This window comes from Talpa europaea (assembly GCF_964194135.1).
Source record: "Talpa europaea genome assembly, chromosome: 16".
Classification (NCBI taxonomy): Eukaryota; Metazoa; Chordata; class Mammalia; order Eulipotyphla; family Talpidae; genus Talpa; species Talpa europaea.
Window position 1 is genome coordinate 6,385,873 of NC_140084.1, and position 19,857 is coordinate 6,405,729.

Genomic DNA, 19,857 nt, shown 5'->3' on the forward strand with positions numbered 1-19,857 from the left:
AGCTTTGTCCCTCACGGCCCTCTGGGAGCGCCCACTGCGCGTGCGCAGCTCTGGTCCGGGCGGGGGCCCAGCGGGGGTCCCGGGCTCCGCGCGCGCGGACGGCGGCGCTGCACCGCCCCCTGCCGTCTGCGCGGGGCAGCGCGGGGGCGCGCGGCCTGGGGACCCCGCGCCCCGCCGCTCCCGCCCGCGGCTGCACGCGCGGTGGAGGAGCCGGGCCCCTCCCTCCTGGGCCCCGCCCCCCCAGACCCCGCTCCTCCCGCGGGCGGCCGCGGGCCGCGAGCGCGGGGCTCGGCGGTGCTCCCGGGGGGCCGTGGCCTCTCCCAGCTCCGGATCCGGGGCGGGGAGGCTCGGGAAAGGTTTGGGGGAGCCGCCGGGAAGGAGTCGGTTGCGGGACTTGGGGGAGGGCCGCATCGGGGGATTTCCCGACCAGAGGCTGGTTCGGAGGCAGGAGTTGGGGTCCGGACACGGACTCCCCGGGCGGGGTCTCGCAGTCGGGACCCGGCTGGGGGGCCTCGGAGCCGGGATTGGGGGGAGCGCGCCCCACGTGCCTGTGACGCGGGGGCGGCCGGGAGGCGGCGGCGGCGACGCGGGGCCGGCGGCCGCGCGGGCGGGGAGGGCGGCGAGGCGGCCGGCAGGATGCTGCGCGCCGCGGGGCCGCTGCTCGGACTGGCCCTGGCGGGGGCGCGAGCGGCCGGGGGGCCCACCCCGGAGTCGGGGTCGCCGGGCGAGCCCCCCCCGGGGCTGGCGCTCTTCCGCTGGCAGTGGCACGAAGTGGAGGCACCTTACCTGGTCGCCCTGTGGATCCTGGTGGCCAGCCTGGCTAAAATAGGTGAGTGCGTGGGTGCGCGCGCTAGGCCGGCAGCCGGCAGCGGAGCCGCCCCCCACCCCGGCCCCCAGATCCTGGCCGGGCCCCTGCACTGTGCCCTGACTTGGATTCCGAATCCACACATCCGGGCTGTCACCCAGTTCCTGTGCCGCCGTTTGTGGGTGTCTCGCCTCTCTCCTTTTCGCGTGGGCGCGCTGAGGATGTGCCTTCTCCAAGGGCTGCCCCAGCTCGCCCAGCCCCAGCTCGCCCAGCCCTAGACTCCTTTACCCTCTTTGCCTCCTCTGTTCCCCTTGCAATGTGCCCTTCTGTCCGGCCTCTCCTCCTCCACCACTTCCCAGCCTCCTGGAAACCTCCTCAGGGGGGAGGACTTGTGGGGACGTTGAGTGGATGGTGTCCCTGGTCTCCAGGGAGCAGCCTTTCCTGGAGACCATGTCCAAGTGTATTTTCTCTTCGGATTTGAACTTGCCAGTTTTCCTCCAGCCCCCCTCTCTAGCCCCCCCCCCCCCATGTGCTAGCTTTGCCTCCCCACACCCCATTTCAGGCCTACGTTCTCACTTCAAGGTATAAGAAACTTCCAGTTGTCTACGTGCTGCCTGCACCAGCTGCTTTCATCCCTCCGACCTCCTTCTGCCTGCACAACACTGAAGGCAGAGCTTGAATAGATTCCTTTCCTTGAATAGTTACTTTTTCTTGTTCTGCCCCTTCCTCCCCACTGCTCAGCAGTCAGTGGTCCCTCCTCCTACTGAGACCCCCCTCCTTCTCCCTGTTGTGCAGGCTCCGCTGTGGGGGTGACTAATTATAGCTGAGCGTTGCTACTCACTCCCATCTATGCTGGCACAGCCTGTACTCCCATTCTCGCCAATACAGTCTTCATGTGGGAATCACACAGCCTAGAATTTGCCCCCTCTCTCCCCCAGGGACGCTGCTGGGGGGCAGTGGTGGCTTGGCATGAACGTAAGTCTCCACTCCTCGGTGGCAGACCATTAATAGCAGAAAATGGGGCTTGAAATGCCTTCGGGAAGCCTGGTTGTGCCAGAGTACAGGCTTTTGTGATGGGTTTTCGACTGCAGTGCTAGGTTGATGCAGGCTTTCGAGGTGAGGATGGAATAGGGTCCCTGTAGCAGAAGATGGGGTGCCCAAGGTAAGGATGAGTGTGGCTGGGCTTACCTTAGAGCCTAGTAGCAATGAGAGCAAGGTGGGAGGAGCCTTAGATTTGAGAACCAAGAATTGGGCTTGTGGAGAAGTCTGTGAGTTGTAGGAGAGTTCTTATTATTTAGGGTTTATAGCAATGAGTGTAGTTTCTCCAAAAATCATAGTGCTTTTCCTACTTTGAATGACATCTGTTATGGGGGTAGGAGAAGAGAGCCTCCTCATCAGCTAAAAAAATATATATATCCTCAAGAAAGGAAGAGAAAGATTTATAGAATGTTCAGGGATACCTTCCCCCAGCTTCATTGCTAAGGGATTTTTTTCCTTTTTATTCAACAAGTATTTATCTTTACCCACTATGTGCCAGGTCCACTATGTGCCAGCTTCCAAAGGGCATGGTCTTGCATTGGGTGTTACACAAGCTAACATGGAGACCTTGCCTACTACCCATCACTCCAAGTTTGTACAGGGGTAGACGTTCATTCATGGTCACAGGCCCCGAGGGAGAGTAGAAACAGTTTATTTTAGGGGAGAAATGTAGGAGTGGCAATAGTGTCAGAGACCCATTTCATAACCCCTCCTCTTTTCTTTTTTTTTTTTTTTTTAAAGATTTATTTATTTATGCATACAAGTGCTGGGTGCAGGCCAGAGGTGTGGGGGTGAGAGCATTCACCAGAGACAGAGCAGGGAGCAGAACAGGCAGACTGACTGAAATACACTGCTGAGGGGAGCAGCGGGCAAGGCAGGAGAGGTCTGCTGCGCCATGTGGGTTGCTCCCTGGCTGGCTGGGGATCGAACTCATGCTGCAGTGGCTGTGGCTAGATTCATAGGTTGCATCTTCACCCCTTGTGCCACCAGGGAGGCACCCCCTCCTCTTTTCTTTGGCACAGATCTGTTGTCATTTCCCCCAGTCACATTTAATTAACATTTGTTGAGGACATACAATGTGCCTGACATTCCACTAGACACACTTGCACTCTATCATTTTATTCTCACCCTTTGTGATGAGTGTTTTTCCCATATTACAGGGGAAGAAATCAAAATTCAAGTAAATTAAACGATTTCCCCAAGATCACATAGTTGGAATGTGATGGAGTCAGAAGAAGAATTGGAGAGCTTCTGACTACTAGACTCAAGGCTTTTCAAACTACTGAGTCCTTAGTGAGCCATGTAATGAAAAGCATGCTGGGCTAGGAGGTCTCCCACACTCCTAGGAGGTGTAACATATGTCATGGTCCAGTTAGGGAGGCATGATGAAATAATATAATAATAGATATTTATTGAGTGCTTATAATGAAACACTATGCTGAGTGCTCTTGAGTACACGGTTCTATTTAAACCTCACAACAATCCTCTGAGACCATCACTATTTTTATTCCCATTTTGCTGATAGGAAACAGATTCAGAGAGGTGAAGCTACTGGTTCCAAGGTCACATAACTGGTAAATTAGAAAACTAGGCTTTGCACTCAGACAGTCTGACTCCAGAGGCCCTGATTTTTTACAGCTATAGTATGCATAAAAATATACCGGGTAGCATTTGCTGAAGTTCAGATAATATCTATGGATAAGGGAGATCAGAGAAGAATCCCCTGAGGATGAGCGTAGAGAGGAGGGGGCATTTCCAGAAATAGAAAAAGCAAGCCCAGGCCTAGGTTGCCATGACAGGAGCACGACAAAGCAGTCACTTGGGTGCAGTGGAGGGTTTGCCTTAGAGGCTGGAGATTCGAGGAGACCTGCGTTTCTTTTCTCCTTCTTTGGCTCCAAGATTGGGACCTTCTAAGGCTGGGAGGTTATAGGTGTGTACATGCGTGCGTGCATGCGTGCGTGCGTGTCCCATAAGCTGCTATCTCCTTTTCTCTTCTTGCATTGCAGTGTTTCACTTGTCCCGGAAGGTGACATCCCTGGTTCCTGAGAGTTGTCTACTGATTTTGCTGGGCCTGGTGCTTGGAGGCATAGTGTTGGCTGTGGCTAAGAAAGCTGAGTACCAGCTGGAACCAGGCACCTTCTTTCTCTTCCTGCTGCCTCCTATTGTGTTAGACTCGGGCTATTTCATGCCTAGCCGACTATTTTTTGACAACTTGGGTGCCATCCTCACCTATGCCGTGGTGGGCACACTCTGGAATGCCTTCACAACAGGCGCTGCCCTCTGGGGCCTGCAGCAGGCTGGATTTGTGGGTGAGTCACCCTAAGACCTGGATTGGTGGGGGGAGGCTTTGCCAGACTCATCACCTGTTCTCAGCCCCCTTCCCCAGCCCTGGAGAGCCCACGTTGGTGAGAACCAGTCCCTGAATGCTCATCTTGGGTCCCTCCCCACTGAAGTGCAAGGCAACACTCCAGATGGGCCTGCAGCCTTCATTCAGGTCTCTGCCAGTCGAGTTTGGGCTCCTGCAGCGTGACAGCTGAGCAAGGGCCTGGCTCCCAGCTGTGTGTGGGCTGCCGAGGCTGGGAAGCCTGTTACCACTTTGCTGCCTCTTGCCCTCTGTTGCCACTCTGCCACTTACCAGCCCTGCTCCCCTGAGATATAGCTCACCTCTCCTGCCACGGCCTGCTGTCCTACTTCTGTCCAGGCCACATCAGAGTGGTTTTCTATTTTTATTATTTTTAATAAATACATATTACACATCCACAGAATGCAAGGCCCTGTGCGGTGTGTCCTCTTTACTTATCCCATTGATTCTGTTGGGGTAAAAGTTGTCTCACTTCATGGAATGGGAAATAGAGACCCTTCAACTCAGTTGACATCAGGCCCAAGGTTAGCAGGAGAGGACTTTGCCTTCAGGCTGCCCAGTCCTGGCATCTCCTTCCTCATCTCCTGCCCCCACCCCCCAATCCATTCAACCCTGAATGTTGATAATTCAGACTTCTTCCAAGTTGCCAGGGGAGGTTTGCAGTTTCTATTTGGGGACTCTAACCTGATTTCCATGACGGGTTAGAACTCTTTGGGGCAGGAAGGGGAGGGAGGGTATAAATTGCCATCATCATTATAGTAATCCCAATAGTAGGTTAGTTTTTGGGCACTCACAATGTCTCAGGCATGGGCTCAATAATTTAGGCAGGTGCTGTTATTCCCAGTACGTGCATGAGGAAACTGAGGCTCCCAGAGATTATATAACAAATTCAAGCCCCACCTGTGGTGCGTTTCTTACTCGATTCAGCCCTCATAGCCCCTCCCACCCCTGACAATCGTGAGTGTCACATCGTTTAGACTGACAACCACAGGTGTGGAAAAAAGTGTTCTCTTTTGTTCTTCTCCCTCATAAAGCCAGTCAGCAGCCGGTTTCCACCTGCTGGTGGTTATTATTACTGTTGCTGCAGTTTTTATTGTCAGTGCCACCTTAGCATGTCAGGTTACGTGGAGTGTCTTAGCCCTCTCCCGGGTTGATTTCTGTAGCAGTCTTGTGAGGTAGGCAGAGGAGGAGGTATGGCTGAGAGAAGTCAGGTGACAATGACAGAGCCAACACCACGGAGCTGGTAAGTGGCAAAGCCAGGCCTCCGGCTCGAGTCTCCTGACCTGCAGGCCACAGTTCTCTTCACCATCCCAAGTCATTTTCTGACATCCTGGTGTTAGCAGTAGGGCAGAGTCTGGGCTTGGGGCCAGGAGACTGTGGGAGACTCAATACCTCACCAATAACTGTCCCTCATGTGTTCTTGAAAGCCCCTCGGGTGCAGGCTGGCCTGCTGGACTTCCTGCTGTTCGGAAGCCTTATCTCAGCAGTGGACCCCGTGGCCGTGCTGGCTGTCTTTGAGGAGGTGCATGTCAATGAGACTCTGTTTATCATCGTCTTTGGCGAGTCCCTGCTCAATGATGCTGTCACCGTGGTGAGAATGCTCATAGCTGCCATTCCCTGACCCCAGGCTGCCTCTCTCTGACCAGCAGATCCAACCCCGCCTCCTCCCCACACTGGGTGTCCTGGGGAAGAAATATGGTCTCAGCTTCCACCCTGTTTCAGCAGTTCCCACTGCTCTATGCCTCGCTCCTGACGCTTTTCTCCTCACTCAGGTGCTGTACAAGGTCTGCAACTCCTTCGTGGAGATGGGCTCTGCCAACGTGCAGGCCACTGACTACCTGAAGGGAGTCGGTCAGTATTTCCCCCCTCTCGGCCAGCACTGGAGATCTGCCACCCCTGGGTTGCTGAGCACCCCCTACCCCCCACCCCATCAGGGTGGGGGAGGCTGTTCAGATTGCCTTAGTCCTGTCCCTCCTCTATGGAGAAGTGGGGCCCTGAGGACCTGAGGAGGGGCTTCCCTGGGATCCTGGCTCTGGGATCTTGACCCCGGGGAGTGTAGTGGGCATCATCTTCCACTCCCTGCCGGGCAGCAGTCTTATCAGCCCCCCAGGGTGGGGTCCGGGCCAGGGGTCATGCTGACACCCCACTCCTCCCCCAGCCTCCCTGTTTGTGGTCAGTCTGGGCGGGGCAGCCGTGGGCTTAGTCTTTGCCTTCCTCCTGGCTCTGACCACACGCTTCACCAAGCGGGTCCGCATCATCGAGCCGCTGCTGGTCTTCCTCCTCGCCTACGCAGCCTACCTCACTGCTGAGATGGCCTCGCTCTCCGCCATTCTTGCGTGAGTCCCGGGGGCCCTGCAGGCAGGCAGCAGGGAGGCGGGCACAGAGCATGCTTGTCCCTCACGTGGACAGCAGCAGGACCCTAGGGAGTCTGTAGGTTGCCCAGAGTCAGTCTGGTAGTGGGAAACTCAGGCTTCCTTGGGGAGACAATAAGGCTCAGGTAATGTTCTAGGATATGCCTCCAGAACTGTCTTGGGCACCCCAGAACCCAAGCTTCTCTACCTGAAGTGCTCTCCGGGGTGCGGGCTGAGCTGCAAGTGGACTCCAAGACTGGCACTGGTGGCCATGGCACTCCAGGTGTGCCTCAGAGCGCGGTAGTCAGAGCCTGTTCCTCCCACCTTCCCCGCCAGGGGGCGCTGAGTGGCAGGCCTGGAGATGGGCTATCCTGGGAGGGTCTCCGCGCCTCCCTGAGAGTCCTGTGTTGGGCCGACCGACTGCAGAGGCTGTGCCTCCTTCGCCCCTCCTCACCTGCCCTCTGTCTCCATTCCCCTCCCAGGGTGACTATGTGTGGCCTGGGCTGTAAGAAGTACGTGGAGGCCAACATCTCCCATAAGTCACGCACAGCTGTCAAATACACGATGAAGACTCTAGCCAGCTGCGCAGAGACCGTCATCTTCATGCTGCTCGGCATCTCGGCCGTGGACTCTTCTAAGTGGGCCTGGGACTCAGGGCTGGTGCTGGGCACCCTCTTCTTCATCCTGTTCTTCCGAGCTCTCGGTATTGCCGGCGCTCTCTGCCTTCCTATTCTCCTTCCTGCCCCGTCCCCCTACACCTCAGCCCAATCCGAGTCCACCTCCTTGTCAACTCCTAAACCTCCCCTTGCTGCTCCCCCCGCCCCCCCAGCCCCTGTCCAACCTTAGCTCAGATACTCGGTACTATTCACTCCGGTGCCCTCACCCCCAACGCCCTGCTGCCCCCGGCCTCCCTCCCGCTGTAGGCGTAGTCCTGCAGACGTGGGTGCTGAATCAGTTCCGGCTGGTCCCTCTGGACAAGATTGACCAGGTGGTGATGTCCTATGGGGGCCTGCGGGGGGCCGTGGCCTTCGCTCTCGTCATCCTACTGGACAGGACCAAGGTCCCTGCCAAAGACTACTTTGTGGCCACCACGATTGTGGTGGTCTTCTTCACAGTCATTGTGCAGGTGGGAGAGCCCCCCTCCTGCCCCCGAGGCTGGCGGGAGAGGGTCTGGCAGGCCTTGGGGGAGGCTTGGGGCCTCTGGGACAAGGGCTCCTTTTCTGGTTGTGGGGATGCAGGGGCCCGAGCTGCCGGAGCTGGAGTGCAGTGAAGTGGGGTGCTGGAGCTGAGTCCTGATGGTGGGGAGAGAAAGGAGAGAGGCAGTGGGGAGCCAGCTAGGGCGGAGCTCACCTACTGCCTGTCTGTAGGGCTTGACCATCAAACCACTGGTCAAGTGGCTGAAGGTGAAGAGGAGTGAGCATCACAAGCCCACCCTGAACCAGGAGCTGCATGAGCACGTGGGTACCAGAGCCCCATCCCTCCACCTGTCCCTCTTTCCCCTCTCCTATTTTGAGCAGAGTCCTGATCCAGTCCCCCTACCCACCCCCCTTCTAGACTTTTGACCACATTCTGGCTGCAGTGGAGGACGTTGTGGGGCACCATGGCTACCACTACTGGAGGGACAGGTGAGGGAGCTACCCCGAGGCTCCTTCAGCAGCCGCCCCACCAGCCAGGGCAGTCTGGGGCATGTGCCACTCTTCTGAGAAGGGACACAGCCAGGCTCAGGCGGGGTGGCCTCTGCCTGAAGCCCTTCAGTGGCACCCCAGTTCCCTCAGGATAAGACAAGGTCCCAGGGAGGCCTGCCTGGCCCTGCATGGTCTGGCACCTGCCTGACTCCAGCCTCATCGTGCTCTGCTCTGTCTTTGACTGTCTGCCTGCTAATCACATGAACGCTGGGGTAGAACCTCAGATTCCACCATGCTCCCCTGCCCCTGGGACCTCTGCACATGTTCTCTCTACCAGAACACTCCCTGACTCCTCACCGATATAGCCTGTTCATCTTTCAGATGTCACTGTAGGCACTGAGTCCTTAAGAGGCCTTCCCTGGCCTCCCTGACTAGGGCAAATCCCTCTCATCCTCTGTAATTATCCATGGTGATTCTTGTCATGGTTGCAATTTTATAGTTATTTGTGATACAATTAGTGGCAGGCTTTCCCCTAACACTGTAAACTCCACAAAGGCAGGGACTAAGATTCTTCCTGCCTGAGGCCCTAACTGAGAGAGCCATCCCAGCACTGGGGGTACCCCTGACCGGTCTTAGGGAGGGCCAGTCGGCCGGGCCTTGGGAATGGTACTCAGGGCCGGGTCTGGCATCCTCTGTAGGTGGGAGCAGTTTGACAAGAAGTACCTGAGTCAGCTGCTGATGCGGCGGTCAGCCTACCGCATCCGGGACCAGATCTGGGATGTGTACTACAGGCTCAACATCCGGGATGCCATCAGCTTCGTGGACCAGGTGGGCTGGCAGTCAGTGGTGGGTGGGCAGGTGGCAAGGCCCAATTGAGAAAGACAGGAAGGGGCGACAAGCAGGCAGGCCCTGAGCAGGAAGTTGGGAATTCCCAGTAGACTCTGTGGTCTGGTGCAGTGGCAGACGAGGAACCAGCGTGGCCTGACGCTGACACTTAAGAGTCTGGCAGGCAATACAGAGAGGCAAGAAACAGCTGGACTCTGGAGCCAGCAGATGTGGTTCAGTTCTTACCACTTACCGGCTTATGACCTTGGGTATGTCACTTACCCTCAGTGAGCCTCAGCTTCCTCAACTGTAAGAAAGGGGGAGTTAGAGTTTACTAAGCGCCTAGTGCAGTACCTGCATATCCAAAGAACAAAATAAGTGTTGATGATTGTGATTCTTTTTATGATCCTCCACTGTCTATGCCCCTCCATCTCACTGCTATCTGGCTTGTGTCTTGGCCCCTGCAGGGAGGCCACGTCTTGTCCTCCACCGGGCTCACTTTGCCCTCTATGCCCAGCCGCAATTCCGTGGCAGAGACCTCTGTCACCAACCTGCTGTAAGTCCTTGGGCTCCCTTCCCCACCCTCTAGCTTCCCTCTCTTGGGTTATTTCTCTCTGAATCTCGCCTCTCCCTGGCCTGTGCCTCCTGGCCCCGTCCCAGCACACATGTTCCCTGCCTCCCGCAGGAGGGAGAGTGGCAGCGGAGCGTGTCTGGATCTGCAGGTGATTGACACAGTACGCAGTGGCCGGGACCGTGAGGATGCTGTGATGCACCATCTGCTCTGTGGAGGCCTCTACAAGCCACGCCGCAGGGTGAGAGCAGGCAGGGCATGGGAGTGCGGCAGGGGAGTGGTGGGTGGGCCAGGGAGCTCAAGAGGCGGTTGGCACTGGCTGGTGGAGAGCTAGTGTTGCCCAGTTGAAGAGTGTGGGCTTCACCTTATCCGTAATAACCTTCAGCTTTTTTTTTTTCTTCTGAGAAAGGGCTCGGTCTGATACAAGCACTGTTTAAGGATGCCTCCTCTGCTAGCTGAGTGCAGTTCAGATTGGAGGGGGTGAATTGAGAGGCTGGGAGAACTGAGTATGGAGGGGAGAGGAACACAGAGGCCTGGGTGATTGGTCTTGAAGGTAGGGGAGAGCGGGAGATACAGTACAGAGGGCTTGACGGGGTGACAGACAGAAGCAGAAGTGCTGAGAAGCCCATGGGACCAGCTTGGCATGGGGAAGGCAGACATCTGTTTTAGGTGATGTGAGTTAGTCCAACGCAGATCATGAAGCTGTGGCACTGGATCCAGGAGAGAATCTATTGCAAGCCCACAAGGGGGCAGCAGGCCATTACCTTGAACCTTTCAGAACAGGGAAGGCAGCTGTTACCAATCCTGGAGGTTTTTAATGAGGCAGTTTCTACCGTTGAATCAGATTTGGCTTCCTTTAACTTGCTCCCGCTGGTCCTGATTTGACCTTTGCGGCTCTGCAGAATAAATTTTCAAAGGTTTTGAGACAGCTCCCCTGCACACAGGCCTGCCTGCCCTCAGGCCGGCATCTCTGTCTCTCATGCATTTCTCTGATCATGAGAAATGAGGCTCAGAATGGAAGATGCTGCTCTAGTTGTGACTGACCAGGGCAGAGCACAGGGGCCATCTTACCCTTCTAGTTCTAGAACTTGCCATCTTCTTCCCACTGCCCAGAGTCCCTCCTGCTTTGGCTCACCACCCTGGGGCCCCATACTATCTTATAGTCAGGCACACCTCCTTTGCCCCCAATGTCTTCCTCAGTTAGTGGCTGTTAAATCCTGCCTCATCCAACATGTGGATTTTTTGTTTGGGTCTATTTACTTTTTTCCTCATGGAACATTTTGGTCATTCACAAAACCAGAGAGAATAAAATATTTATCCATCACTCAGCTCTAATAACGATCAATACACAGTTAATCTTTACTCCCACCAAGCCCCATCCATATTTTATTATCTTAAACCAAACTCCAGACATATTTCTCTACATGGCAAGAAACTTTTACAGAAATATCACCATAGTACCATTATCACATACAATAAATATCTAACTTGTCACAGCAACCAGCCAGTCAGTATTCAGTAAGTGTCTTTCCCCAGATGGTTTGCTTAAACCAGGATCCAAGTGAAGTCCACACTTTGTATTTGATAAATATGACTCATTAAAAAAAAAATCTATACCAGTTCCTTCTCTCTCCCCTTTCCCTTTGCTATTTATTTATTGAAGAAACTGGATACTTTGTCTTAGAGAATTTCCCATTTTATAAATGTCCCTGATTGTATTCTTTTTAAAAAAAAAGATTTATATATTTATGCATATAAGAACTGGGGCACAGGCCAGAGGTGCAGGGGGTGAGAGGATTCACCAGAGACAGAGTGGGGAACAGAACAGGCAGACTGACTGAAATCCACTGCTGAGGGGAGCAGCAGGTGAGACAGGAGAGGTTTGCTGCGCCATGTGGGTTGCGCCCTGGCTGACTGGGGAATCGAACTTATGTTGCAGTGACTTGCAATAGCTTGATAGCGCTGTCTTTAACCCCTGCGCCACCAGGTAGGCCCTGTCCCTGATTGTATTCTAATAGTGGGCTTTACCATGTTCCTTCAGCCCTTGTATTTCCTGGTAGCAAAATCTACATCCTGGTCAGATTCAGGAACATTCAGTAGGTAATGTGATGTATTTCTTATCACATCAGGAAATACAAAATGATTGGTGGTCTCTGTGCGTGTGTGTGTATGTGTGTGTGTGTAAGACTAGTGAATGGGTTCAGTGCAACTAGTTCTAGTGTGGTCATTTAAGGAAAAACAAAAACTAAAGTAAGACGTTGCTTACCCCTGTTAAATGTCATCTCGTTCGATTCAGCCCATCATTCCATCACTGGATCCCACGTCTGCCACCAAATACCTCCTCAGATTCACCTCATATGAAGGTTTGCTGAGCCTGTTAACTTTGCATCCATCCAAAGCAGCATAAAATTGTTGAACAGGACAGAGCTGAGACAGAACCCTGTGGCACGGTACTAAAGACTTTCCTCCAGACTGACCTGGCTCAAGCATTTTGGGGTACACTTACTTGACCAGTTCTGAATCCACTTAGTTATATCCCAAAACAATCCACATTCTTCATAAACATTTCACTCTAGAGAGTCTAAGTATCTAGAGATGGAAGATTATAGTTTATGAGAGGGAGAATTTCTGGAGATAAAGATTTGGAAGCTATCTATAGCAAGGTTTCCTCTCTTGGCTACATCAGCTTTCCCTGGGGAGCTTGCTAGAAGACATATTCCTGGCTTCACCTCCTAGAGATTCCGATTCTGTAACATGGAAAGAGATAGAAGAAACTCCTCTTACTGTCCCCTCAGGATTCAAATGCAGCTGGCCTGAAAGGGCTGGTGTTTGGGAAGTGCAGATCTCCATCACTGAGCTACTGAAGCTGAGAGAATGGATCGATTTGCTGGGGAGACTCTTTAGAGGGGAGAGAGGAAGGCCAAGGACAGCACTGTGGGGAAGAGCACATGAAAGAAAAGGAAGGGGATCCAGCAGAGGAGGGGAGAAGGAACCTTTGGAGAAGCAGTAGCAGATGGTGTCCTGGAGGCTGGGCCGGGAGGGCTGGATGCTGCACAGAGGCCAGGCCTGTGACTAACCTGAGGCCCCGGGCACCAGAGGACAGAAGGCAGTGCTGTGGAGTTGCAGGGCCTCCGTGGCGTTTCTGGTATCTCAGGAAATAATGGGCAGGAGGGGAAATGCAGAATCAGAGAGCAAGAGGAGGTGCTAGTGTGGCTTTCATTGAGGAGGTGAGGGCAGGAGCATACTCAAAAGCAGAAGGGTGGAGGCCAGTGGTGAGGGAAGGCGATTGGGGGAGTCAGAAATAGGAGGGGGAAGGGAACTGAGGAGGCAGGAAGGACCGAGCTGAGCGAAGTGAGGCTGGGGTTGGAGAGGGATGAGTTGTCTGAAGGAGCTGGACGCCTTTACTGCCAGGAGTGAGGGGTACCTCAGGTGAGTATGTAGAAGAGGGTAGATGGGAGACTTGAAGGGTGCTCTTAGAACTGGTTCAGGGGAGCAGAAAATAGTAAGAAGTGTAGGGAAGGACCAGACTGGGAAGCGAGGCCAGACAGGCTGATTTGGAGCCCACTGGCAGGACTTGGGGGGATGGTTGCTAGGTGATAAAAAGGCTGTGAAGCCAGGGAGGGCAGCGTGGAGGTGGTCTAGGTGAGAGTGGGGTGGGCTTGGTGTAAGGAGTCGGAAGCAGCACCCTGAGGGGTGGGGGTGGTGGTGGTGGCTACCGCCACGGCAGCTGGGCAGCTCCAGCAGGAGAGAGAATCCTGTGTAGCCAGAGGGGACCAGTGGGCCGGATCCTACATGGAGCTGCAAAGAGGAAAATGGCCCCTCATGGGCTCATAGTAGCCCCCAGGGACAGGAGACCTGTCCTCTGACTCTTGTGCCTTCAAAGCGGAGACTTAGGAAAGGCCTGGAGGCATCTGGGGTAGGAGGTTCTGGGGTGAAAGAAAGTTTCCCCGTGAGCTGAGAATACGGTGTCCACCTGTGTTCTTTCGTTTTGCTTTTTAATCCCCGGTTGGTACTGGAAAAACTGGGCTGGCCAGGGCCGAGGCCGTGGCCCGGGGTTCCGTGGGGGCCATGGCAGCGGCCTCACGCAGGGCGGGGCTGTCGTTGGCAGTACAAAGCCGGCTGCAGCCGCCACTTCATCTCGGAGGAGGCCCAGGAGCGGCAGGACAAGGAGGTCTTCCAGCAGAACATGAAGCGGCGGCTGGAGTCCTTTAAGTCCACCAAGCACAACATCTGCTTCACCAAGAACAAGCCGCGACCACGCAAGGCCGGCCACAAGAAGGCACGTGTTTTCCCTGGGCTCCTGTTGGGGGCTGGAGACTGACAGCACGCAGTCTGAGCCCCCATGTGTGGGAGTCCAGGCCAGAGGGGCTCTAGTAGGATAATCCTTAGGCACTTGGTGGCTGTGGTGGCTTGGGTTCCCTTTTGCATCTTCCTGGAGCCCCAGGAGGGTCAGGTGAGGCCTTCAGAGCATGGTCAGCCTCATGGACCCATGGTCTCCCAAAGGAGGCAGCAGAACATCCTCTCAGAGGTGAAACAAGCAGGAGCCCCTAAGTCAGCCCCTAAGGCTGCTGAAGGGTGATCCCTTGCTGGGGCATCGGATACTCTGACTCCACACTTGCCTGGGGTGGGGTTGCAAAGGGATACCGGAACCACTGGGATGGACACAGATGCTCTCCAGGCAGCCTGTCCTTCTGTTGACCCTGTGGGTAGGCAGGGCTGGGGTTTGGCACTAGAGCCAGAGGCTTAGGGTATTTTTCTTGGCCCTCAGAAGGACGGTGTGGCTAGCACGGAGGCTACCAATGGGAAACCACCTCGAGACCTGGGCCTTCAAGACACAGGCAAGCCAGGAGCAGGGGTAGGCTGAGGGAGGGCGGGCCAGAATGGTGGAGGGACCTCTCTGTGCTGCATCCAGCACACAAGCTGGAGCCCTCAGGGACTAGTGGGGCACACTTGACTTCAAAGTTGCAAGTGCTCAAAGCAGGCATTAAACAACTGTGACAGGTGTCTACTAGCTACTTACACGCTGTAGGCCCTGAGGACTGGACAGGGTCATGGAGAAGGAGAGCTGGGTCTGGGCCTTGAAGGGCAGGCAGGCGCTGGGGTCCGGTGTCCTGTCTGCAAAACCAGCAGGAGTTTGGATGAGCTGAACATGGACAGTCCTGCCAGCACCCCAAAATGTTCCTGTTTTTAGTTGGTGTGGGGTCTGGGGCTGAGGGGAGAAGTTGGGGAAGCTGGACAGTGTGGCACCCCTGGTGGCTTCCTCTGAAGACTCTGCTATCCCTGATTGTCTCCTTGGGCTCTGCATCTCACTCCCTTCCTCTCAAGCCCGCCGGCCCCCAAGCTGGTGCTAAAGTGGCCCAAGGAGAAAGCAGACGGCTCTGCCAACCGTGGGCTCTGCCTGGGGGGATAGAGAGCAGGTTCGGGCTTGCGTGGTAGCTGCTGGGCCAGCTGCCCCCATTCAGCTCTTGTCCCTGTCCAGCTGCTGTCATCTTAACGGTGGAGTCAGAGGACGAGGAGGAGAGTGACAGTTCGGAGACAGAGAAGGAAGATGACGAGGGGATCATCTTTGTGGCTCGGGCCACCAGTGAGGTTCTCCAGGAGGGCAAAGTCTCAGGTAATGGCTTCCCCTGCCCGCTCCCTCTGGAGCAAGCTACAGCTGCGTAGCTGCCTTCCTCTGCCTTCTCTCTGGGCCGCTTCTTCTACTCTGACTTATTCACCACCCAGGAATGACTGAAGGTCTCCTTGTATCAGACCCCAGACATACATGATTGGATTCACTCCTTCCAACAAACAAGATGGGGAAACTGAGCTCATAGAACTAAAGGGACTTGGGACTTTTCCAGTGTCCCACAGCAGACGCAGAGCTTGAACCTGCCCCATCTGATTGCAGAGCCCACAGCCTTTGCCCAGCCTCGCTGGCAGTCTGTTGAGGAATAGGAAGCGACTAGCAAACCTGACTCTGTTGCACCCAAGTTCAGCAAACCTTCCCTCAGGGAGAGCCCCGAGGGTGGCAGCCTAAATCCTAAATCCATCAAAACGAATTTAGAGGGAGGAGTCTAAATCCATCCACATAGAGTTATGGGGGCAAAAAACACATGGGGACACCTAACTCATAATGCTCATCCTCACTGCTACTTGACTCAAGCACCCTCATGTTTTTAAAAAATATTTTATTCTAGAAAATTTCAAAATGCACAAGATACCACAGTAAAGGAAACTCTCATTGATCCATTACCCAGCTTCATTGATGACCCACCTATAACTGATCTTATTTCATCTCACCTAAGCCTATCTCCTCCCTGGGTTCTTTTGAAGTAAATCTCAAACATCCCATCATTGTATCAGTAAATACTTCAGCATCATCTCCAAAAGATAAGGATTTTCTTTGTACTGAACTTCCTGAAGTTAAATTTATTTTAAAAAAAGAAAAAAAAAAAGATAAGGATTTTCTTAGAGAATATAACCCTAATACCGTATCATATCTAAAACGGGTGTCTTCAAATGGCCAAAAACTGGTCAGAGTGCCCTGATTATTTTTTTTTTCTATAATTTGTTCAAATAAAAATCCAGCAAGGCCCACACATGGCATTTGGGCGACAAGTCTTTTTCCATCTCTAGCACTGCTCCTCAAGTGGTTCTCAAGGAGGCAGTGGAGAGATTTTTTTCCCCCCAGGGGACACTGGGCGATGTCTGGAGATATTTTTGGTTGTCAGAACTGGAGGTATGGGCTTGCGCTGAGTGGGTGGAGGCCGGGGATGCTGCTAAGCATCCTACAGTGCATGGGATGGCCTCTCACAACAAAGAAGGTACCTGTTCCAGCATGTCAGTGGGGTCAAGCTTGACTTATCGGTCTCTCCCACCTACTTCCTTTTCCTTAACAGCGTATTTAGTGAAAGAACCTGGTTATCTGTCCCACAGTCATTTCCAATCTCCCGATCTGGGTTTTGCTGCTTGCATCCCCAAAGTGGTGTTTAACATGTTTCCCTGCCTCTTATTTCCTTTAAACCAGTCATTAAATCTAGATCAGATTTCCGTTCTAATTTTTGGTCTGAATACTCTGTAGGTGGTGGTGGCCGTGGGCTACTGATTACATCACATCAGGAAGCACATGCCGTCTGGCTGTTTCTCTGGGCTATTAGCCTGAGCCACCCATTGTCAAGTTCCCCATCAGCTTTTCATCACATGTTTTTTTATTGATGATCTGATCCAACATGTTGCTAGAGCCAACATTTTATTAGGGGTTGCACAATGGTGTTATTCTACATCTATTTTTTCATCTTCATTTATTAGGAATTCTCCTATGAAGATAAAATTCTGCATGGTAATGACTCATATTTTGAGATACATTTCATACAGGAAAGAATGAATAAATGCTTGTTTTTTTTCCATTTTTATTTATCAATTTTTAGATCAATGAGTTAGTTCTCTAGCATCCTCCAAAGGCGAACACTGAAGTTTTTTCTTGATCTAGTTTCATTTGTCATTGTTAAAACGGACTAGTTTGGATCTTTCGAGAGCAGTAGTTTTACTTTCAATCTTGGCATCCATACCTCTCATAACATGCTCGCCCAAGTGTACTGGACTATGTAGCATTTATCAATGAGCAGACATACACTGAGCACCTATTAAATGCAAGACACTGCTCGACTTCGGAGAGCAGGGGCTGATGGGTGAGTGCCAGAGGGTTTCACTTTCCCAGGTTTCCTCTCTGAGGACCTCAGCCTTCCTGTCATGGAGTGGCTGAGCCTTCCCTCCTGGCTGCCAGTGATTCTGGGCTCCTCAGCTCATATCTCTTCTGTTCTGTCTTCCCTGTTGTGGCCCGGCCTTGGCCTGCTATTAGGTTTGCATGAGCTCATGTTCTTGGGCTTGGTGGGAGCTCAGGCAGGGTGCCCAGCTGCAAAGCCTTTGGCTTCTTTGCCCTCCCTGCCATTGCATCCTCGCTGCTGTCTGGGATGGGCTTGGTGGGATGTGGTTTCTGAGGCCGGTACCGCAAGAGGGTGGGGACTGAATGCACGTGGGGCTTCTCTCCTGCCTGCCTCCTGCTTTCTCCTGGTTTAGTTATTGACACTTGTTCAGCAAGTACTATGTGCCCGGCCCCATGCTAGGTGCTAGCAGTTCCACAGAGAGCAAAGCCAGTTGTGTTTCCCCTCAGCAAAGCTTTCATCAAATTCACCAAAGAATCGCATAAATAGATGTTATATAGCAACTGGGGGATGAATTAATTTATGAAAATGTGCTTATACTTGGAAGGGCTCTACTGTGTCAGTAACGAGCTCCTGTGTACTCTCTGTCCCCAGGGAGCCTCGAGGTGTGCCCAAGCCCACGCATCATCCCCCCGTCCCCGACCTGTGCAGAGAAGGAGCTACCCTGGAAGAGTGGGCAGGGGGAGCTGGCGGTCTACGTGTCCTCAGAAACCACAAAGATTGTGCCCGTGGACATGCAGACAGGCTGGAACCAGAGCATCTCGTCCCTGGAGAGCCTGGCATCCCCGCCCTGTACCCAGGCCCCGACTCTGAGCCGCCTGCCTCCCCGCCCACTGGCCCCCGAAGAGTCCCAGGCCCCTCTCGACATGCCTTCCGATCCCCGCTCTAGCTTTGCCTTTCCACCGAGCCTGGCCAAGGCGGGCCGCTCTCGCAGTGAGAGCAGCGCTGACATCCCCCGGCAGCAGGAACTGCAACCCCTCATGGGACAAGAGGACCACACCCATCTCAGCCCAGGCACCGCCAACTCCCACTGGTGCATCCAGTTCAACAGAAGTGGCCGGCTGTAGCCCAGGGAGCTGGGGAGGAGCTGGAGGCGGGAGCTGCGGGGGGAGTGTTCCCTGGGCAAGGCGCTGTGGAGCCCACCCAGCCTGACGTGGGGCCAGAGGGACCTGGACTGAAGTAGCAACTGGGCCTCCCTGGGTGGGTCAGAAGGATGTCCTGGGCTGGTCTTCACAGGGACCCTTTTCACCACCCTGCCTGCTCCTAACCCTGCCACCTTCCCTTTTAGTAAAGGCCCTGACACTGCTCAAGACCTGGTGCAGAGCTTCTAGGGGCTGGGCCGAGACTTGAAGAGCTGATAACCTTCCCCAGCGGGTCCTCATGGAGTCACCCTAGGCAGCTGTCCTGCCCCCAAAGCAAGGGCATCATTCCTCAGCTGACGCTGGTCTTTCTTGCCCTCCATCCCCTGTCCAGCACCAGGTCAAGGACAGTGCCCTGGCAACAAGGTTTGGTGAGGGGCTGGTCCTCAAAGGGATGGGGGTGGGCGGTGGAGTAGGCCTCCATCTTGACCTTCGTTGCCCTGTTGGGTCAGCTCCCCATAACTGGTTTAGTTTTTTTTTGGGCAGTGGGAATCTGTCTCCACTTTATCTCCTTCCCTCTGCTGCCAGTTATTGGGGTGATAGTTTTTTTTTTCCAGGACCAAGGCCACAGGGCTGGGCCAGGCTCCAAGCCAGGGCTGCTTCTAAGCCAGGGTCACTCTGGGGATCTGCTGCTCTGCATTCACGTCTGGACCTTTCTGGGTCTAGGTTTTCTGAGGCACAGAAGACGGTGGCCTCTGAGGTCTCAATTACCACCTTCACATTCCCCAAACAGGAAAGGAACCAGGTGCCCCAGGGCCCCTGCCCCACTGCTCCGAGGGCTGGGCTGGCTGGCCGCAGAGGTAAGGAGGCTGACTGCTGGCAGGTGCTGGCAGAGGTTAGCACCTGCCCTGCGTTTTGTAACTTGAACCTGAGATACATTAAACATCTCTCAGATGGATGGGTGATCTGTGTCCGTGTGTCTAGGGGTTCTAGGCTCAGGGAGGAGGGTGTTCTAGGGGCCCAGAGGGGTACAGGGGTATCTACTGGAGGAAGTGGAAACTTCCAGAGGCTGACTCCGGGCTTCTAGAATAGAGAGTGGAGGGGGTCTTGGGGAGAACAGTTAAGCTCTCTGGCTCTCCCTCCCCCTCCCCCACCCCTTCTCAATACTGTCCCCTGAGCTGAGCACCCAGGTGGCAGTCCAGGGAGGTTGTCACTGTATGGGCTTGGGGTCACAACTGGAAGGCTACAAAATGGGAATGGTCAGGAAGGAAAGAGACCCTAGTGGTCAAGTGCCAAGGTGGCCAAAGATGTGGCCCCCACACACCGGGACGAGATTAGTGGTCTGGAAAACCCGGGACAGGCACAGAACTGATCTGCATGGTGGGTGCGAGGCAATCTCAGGGTGCTGGGTACCCTGAGTGATTACCAAATTGGGCAGTGTGGGGGCCACAAACATGGCTCGAAATCCCTGAGTAACAGCAGTCTCAGATTCAGTCCC

At 54.3% G+C, this 19,857-nt stretch overlaps 1 protein-coding gene across 3 annotated transcripts; it reads left to right on the top strand.

The window, feature by feature from the left end:
- Positions 1-636: 636 nt before the first annotated feature.
- On the top strand, positions 637-18,347 carry SLC9A5 (solute carrier family 9 member A5; the record flags this gene model as incomplete). Of its 3 annotated transcripts, none has more annotated exons than XM_084256579.1 (16): positions 637-829; positions 3,850-4,152; positions 5,633-5,796; positions 5,978-6,056; positions 6,364-6,541; positions 7,039-7,259; positions 7,480-7,682; positions 7,924-8,013; positions 8,111-8,181; positions 8,880-9,009; positions 9,474-9,562; positions 9,692-9,818; positions 13,686-13,862; positions 14,346-14,415; positions 15,057-15,191; positions 17,875-18,347. In XM_084256579.1, the coding sequence occupies 16 exons, from the start codon at positions 637-639 to the stop codon at positions 18,345-18,347; spliced, it is 2,703 nt and encodes a 900-aa protein (XP_084112705.1). The 3 variants fall into 3 exon arrangements, with proteins under 3 accessions (XP_084112705.1, XP_084112706.1, XP_084112707.1); XM_084256580.1 differs by having other exon boundaries at positions 13,686-13,856; XM_084256581.1 differs by lacking the exon at positions 3,850-4,152 and having other exon boundaries at positions 13,686-13,856.
- Positions 18,348-19,857: the final 1,510 nt, after the last annotated feature.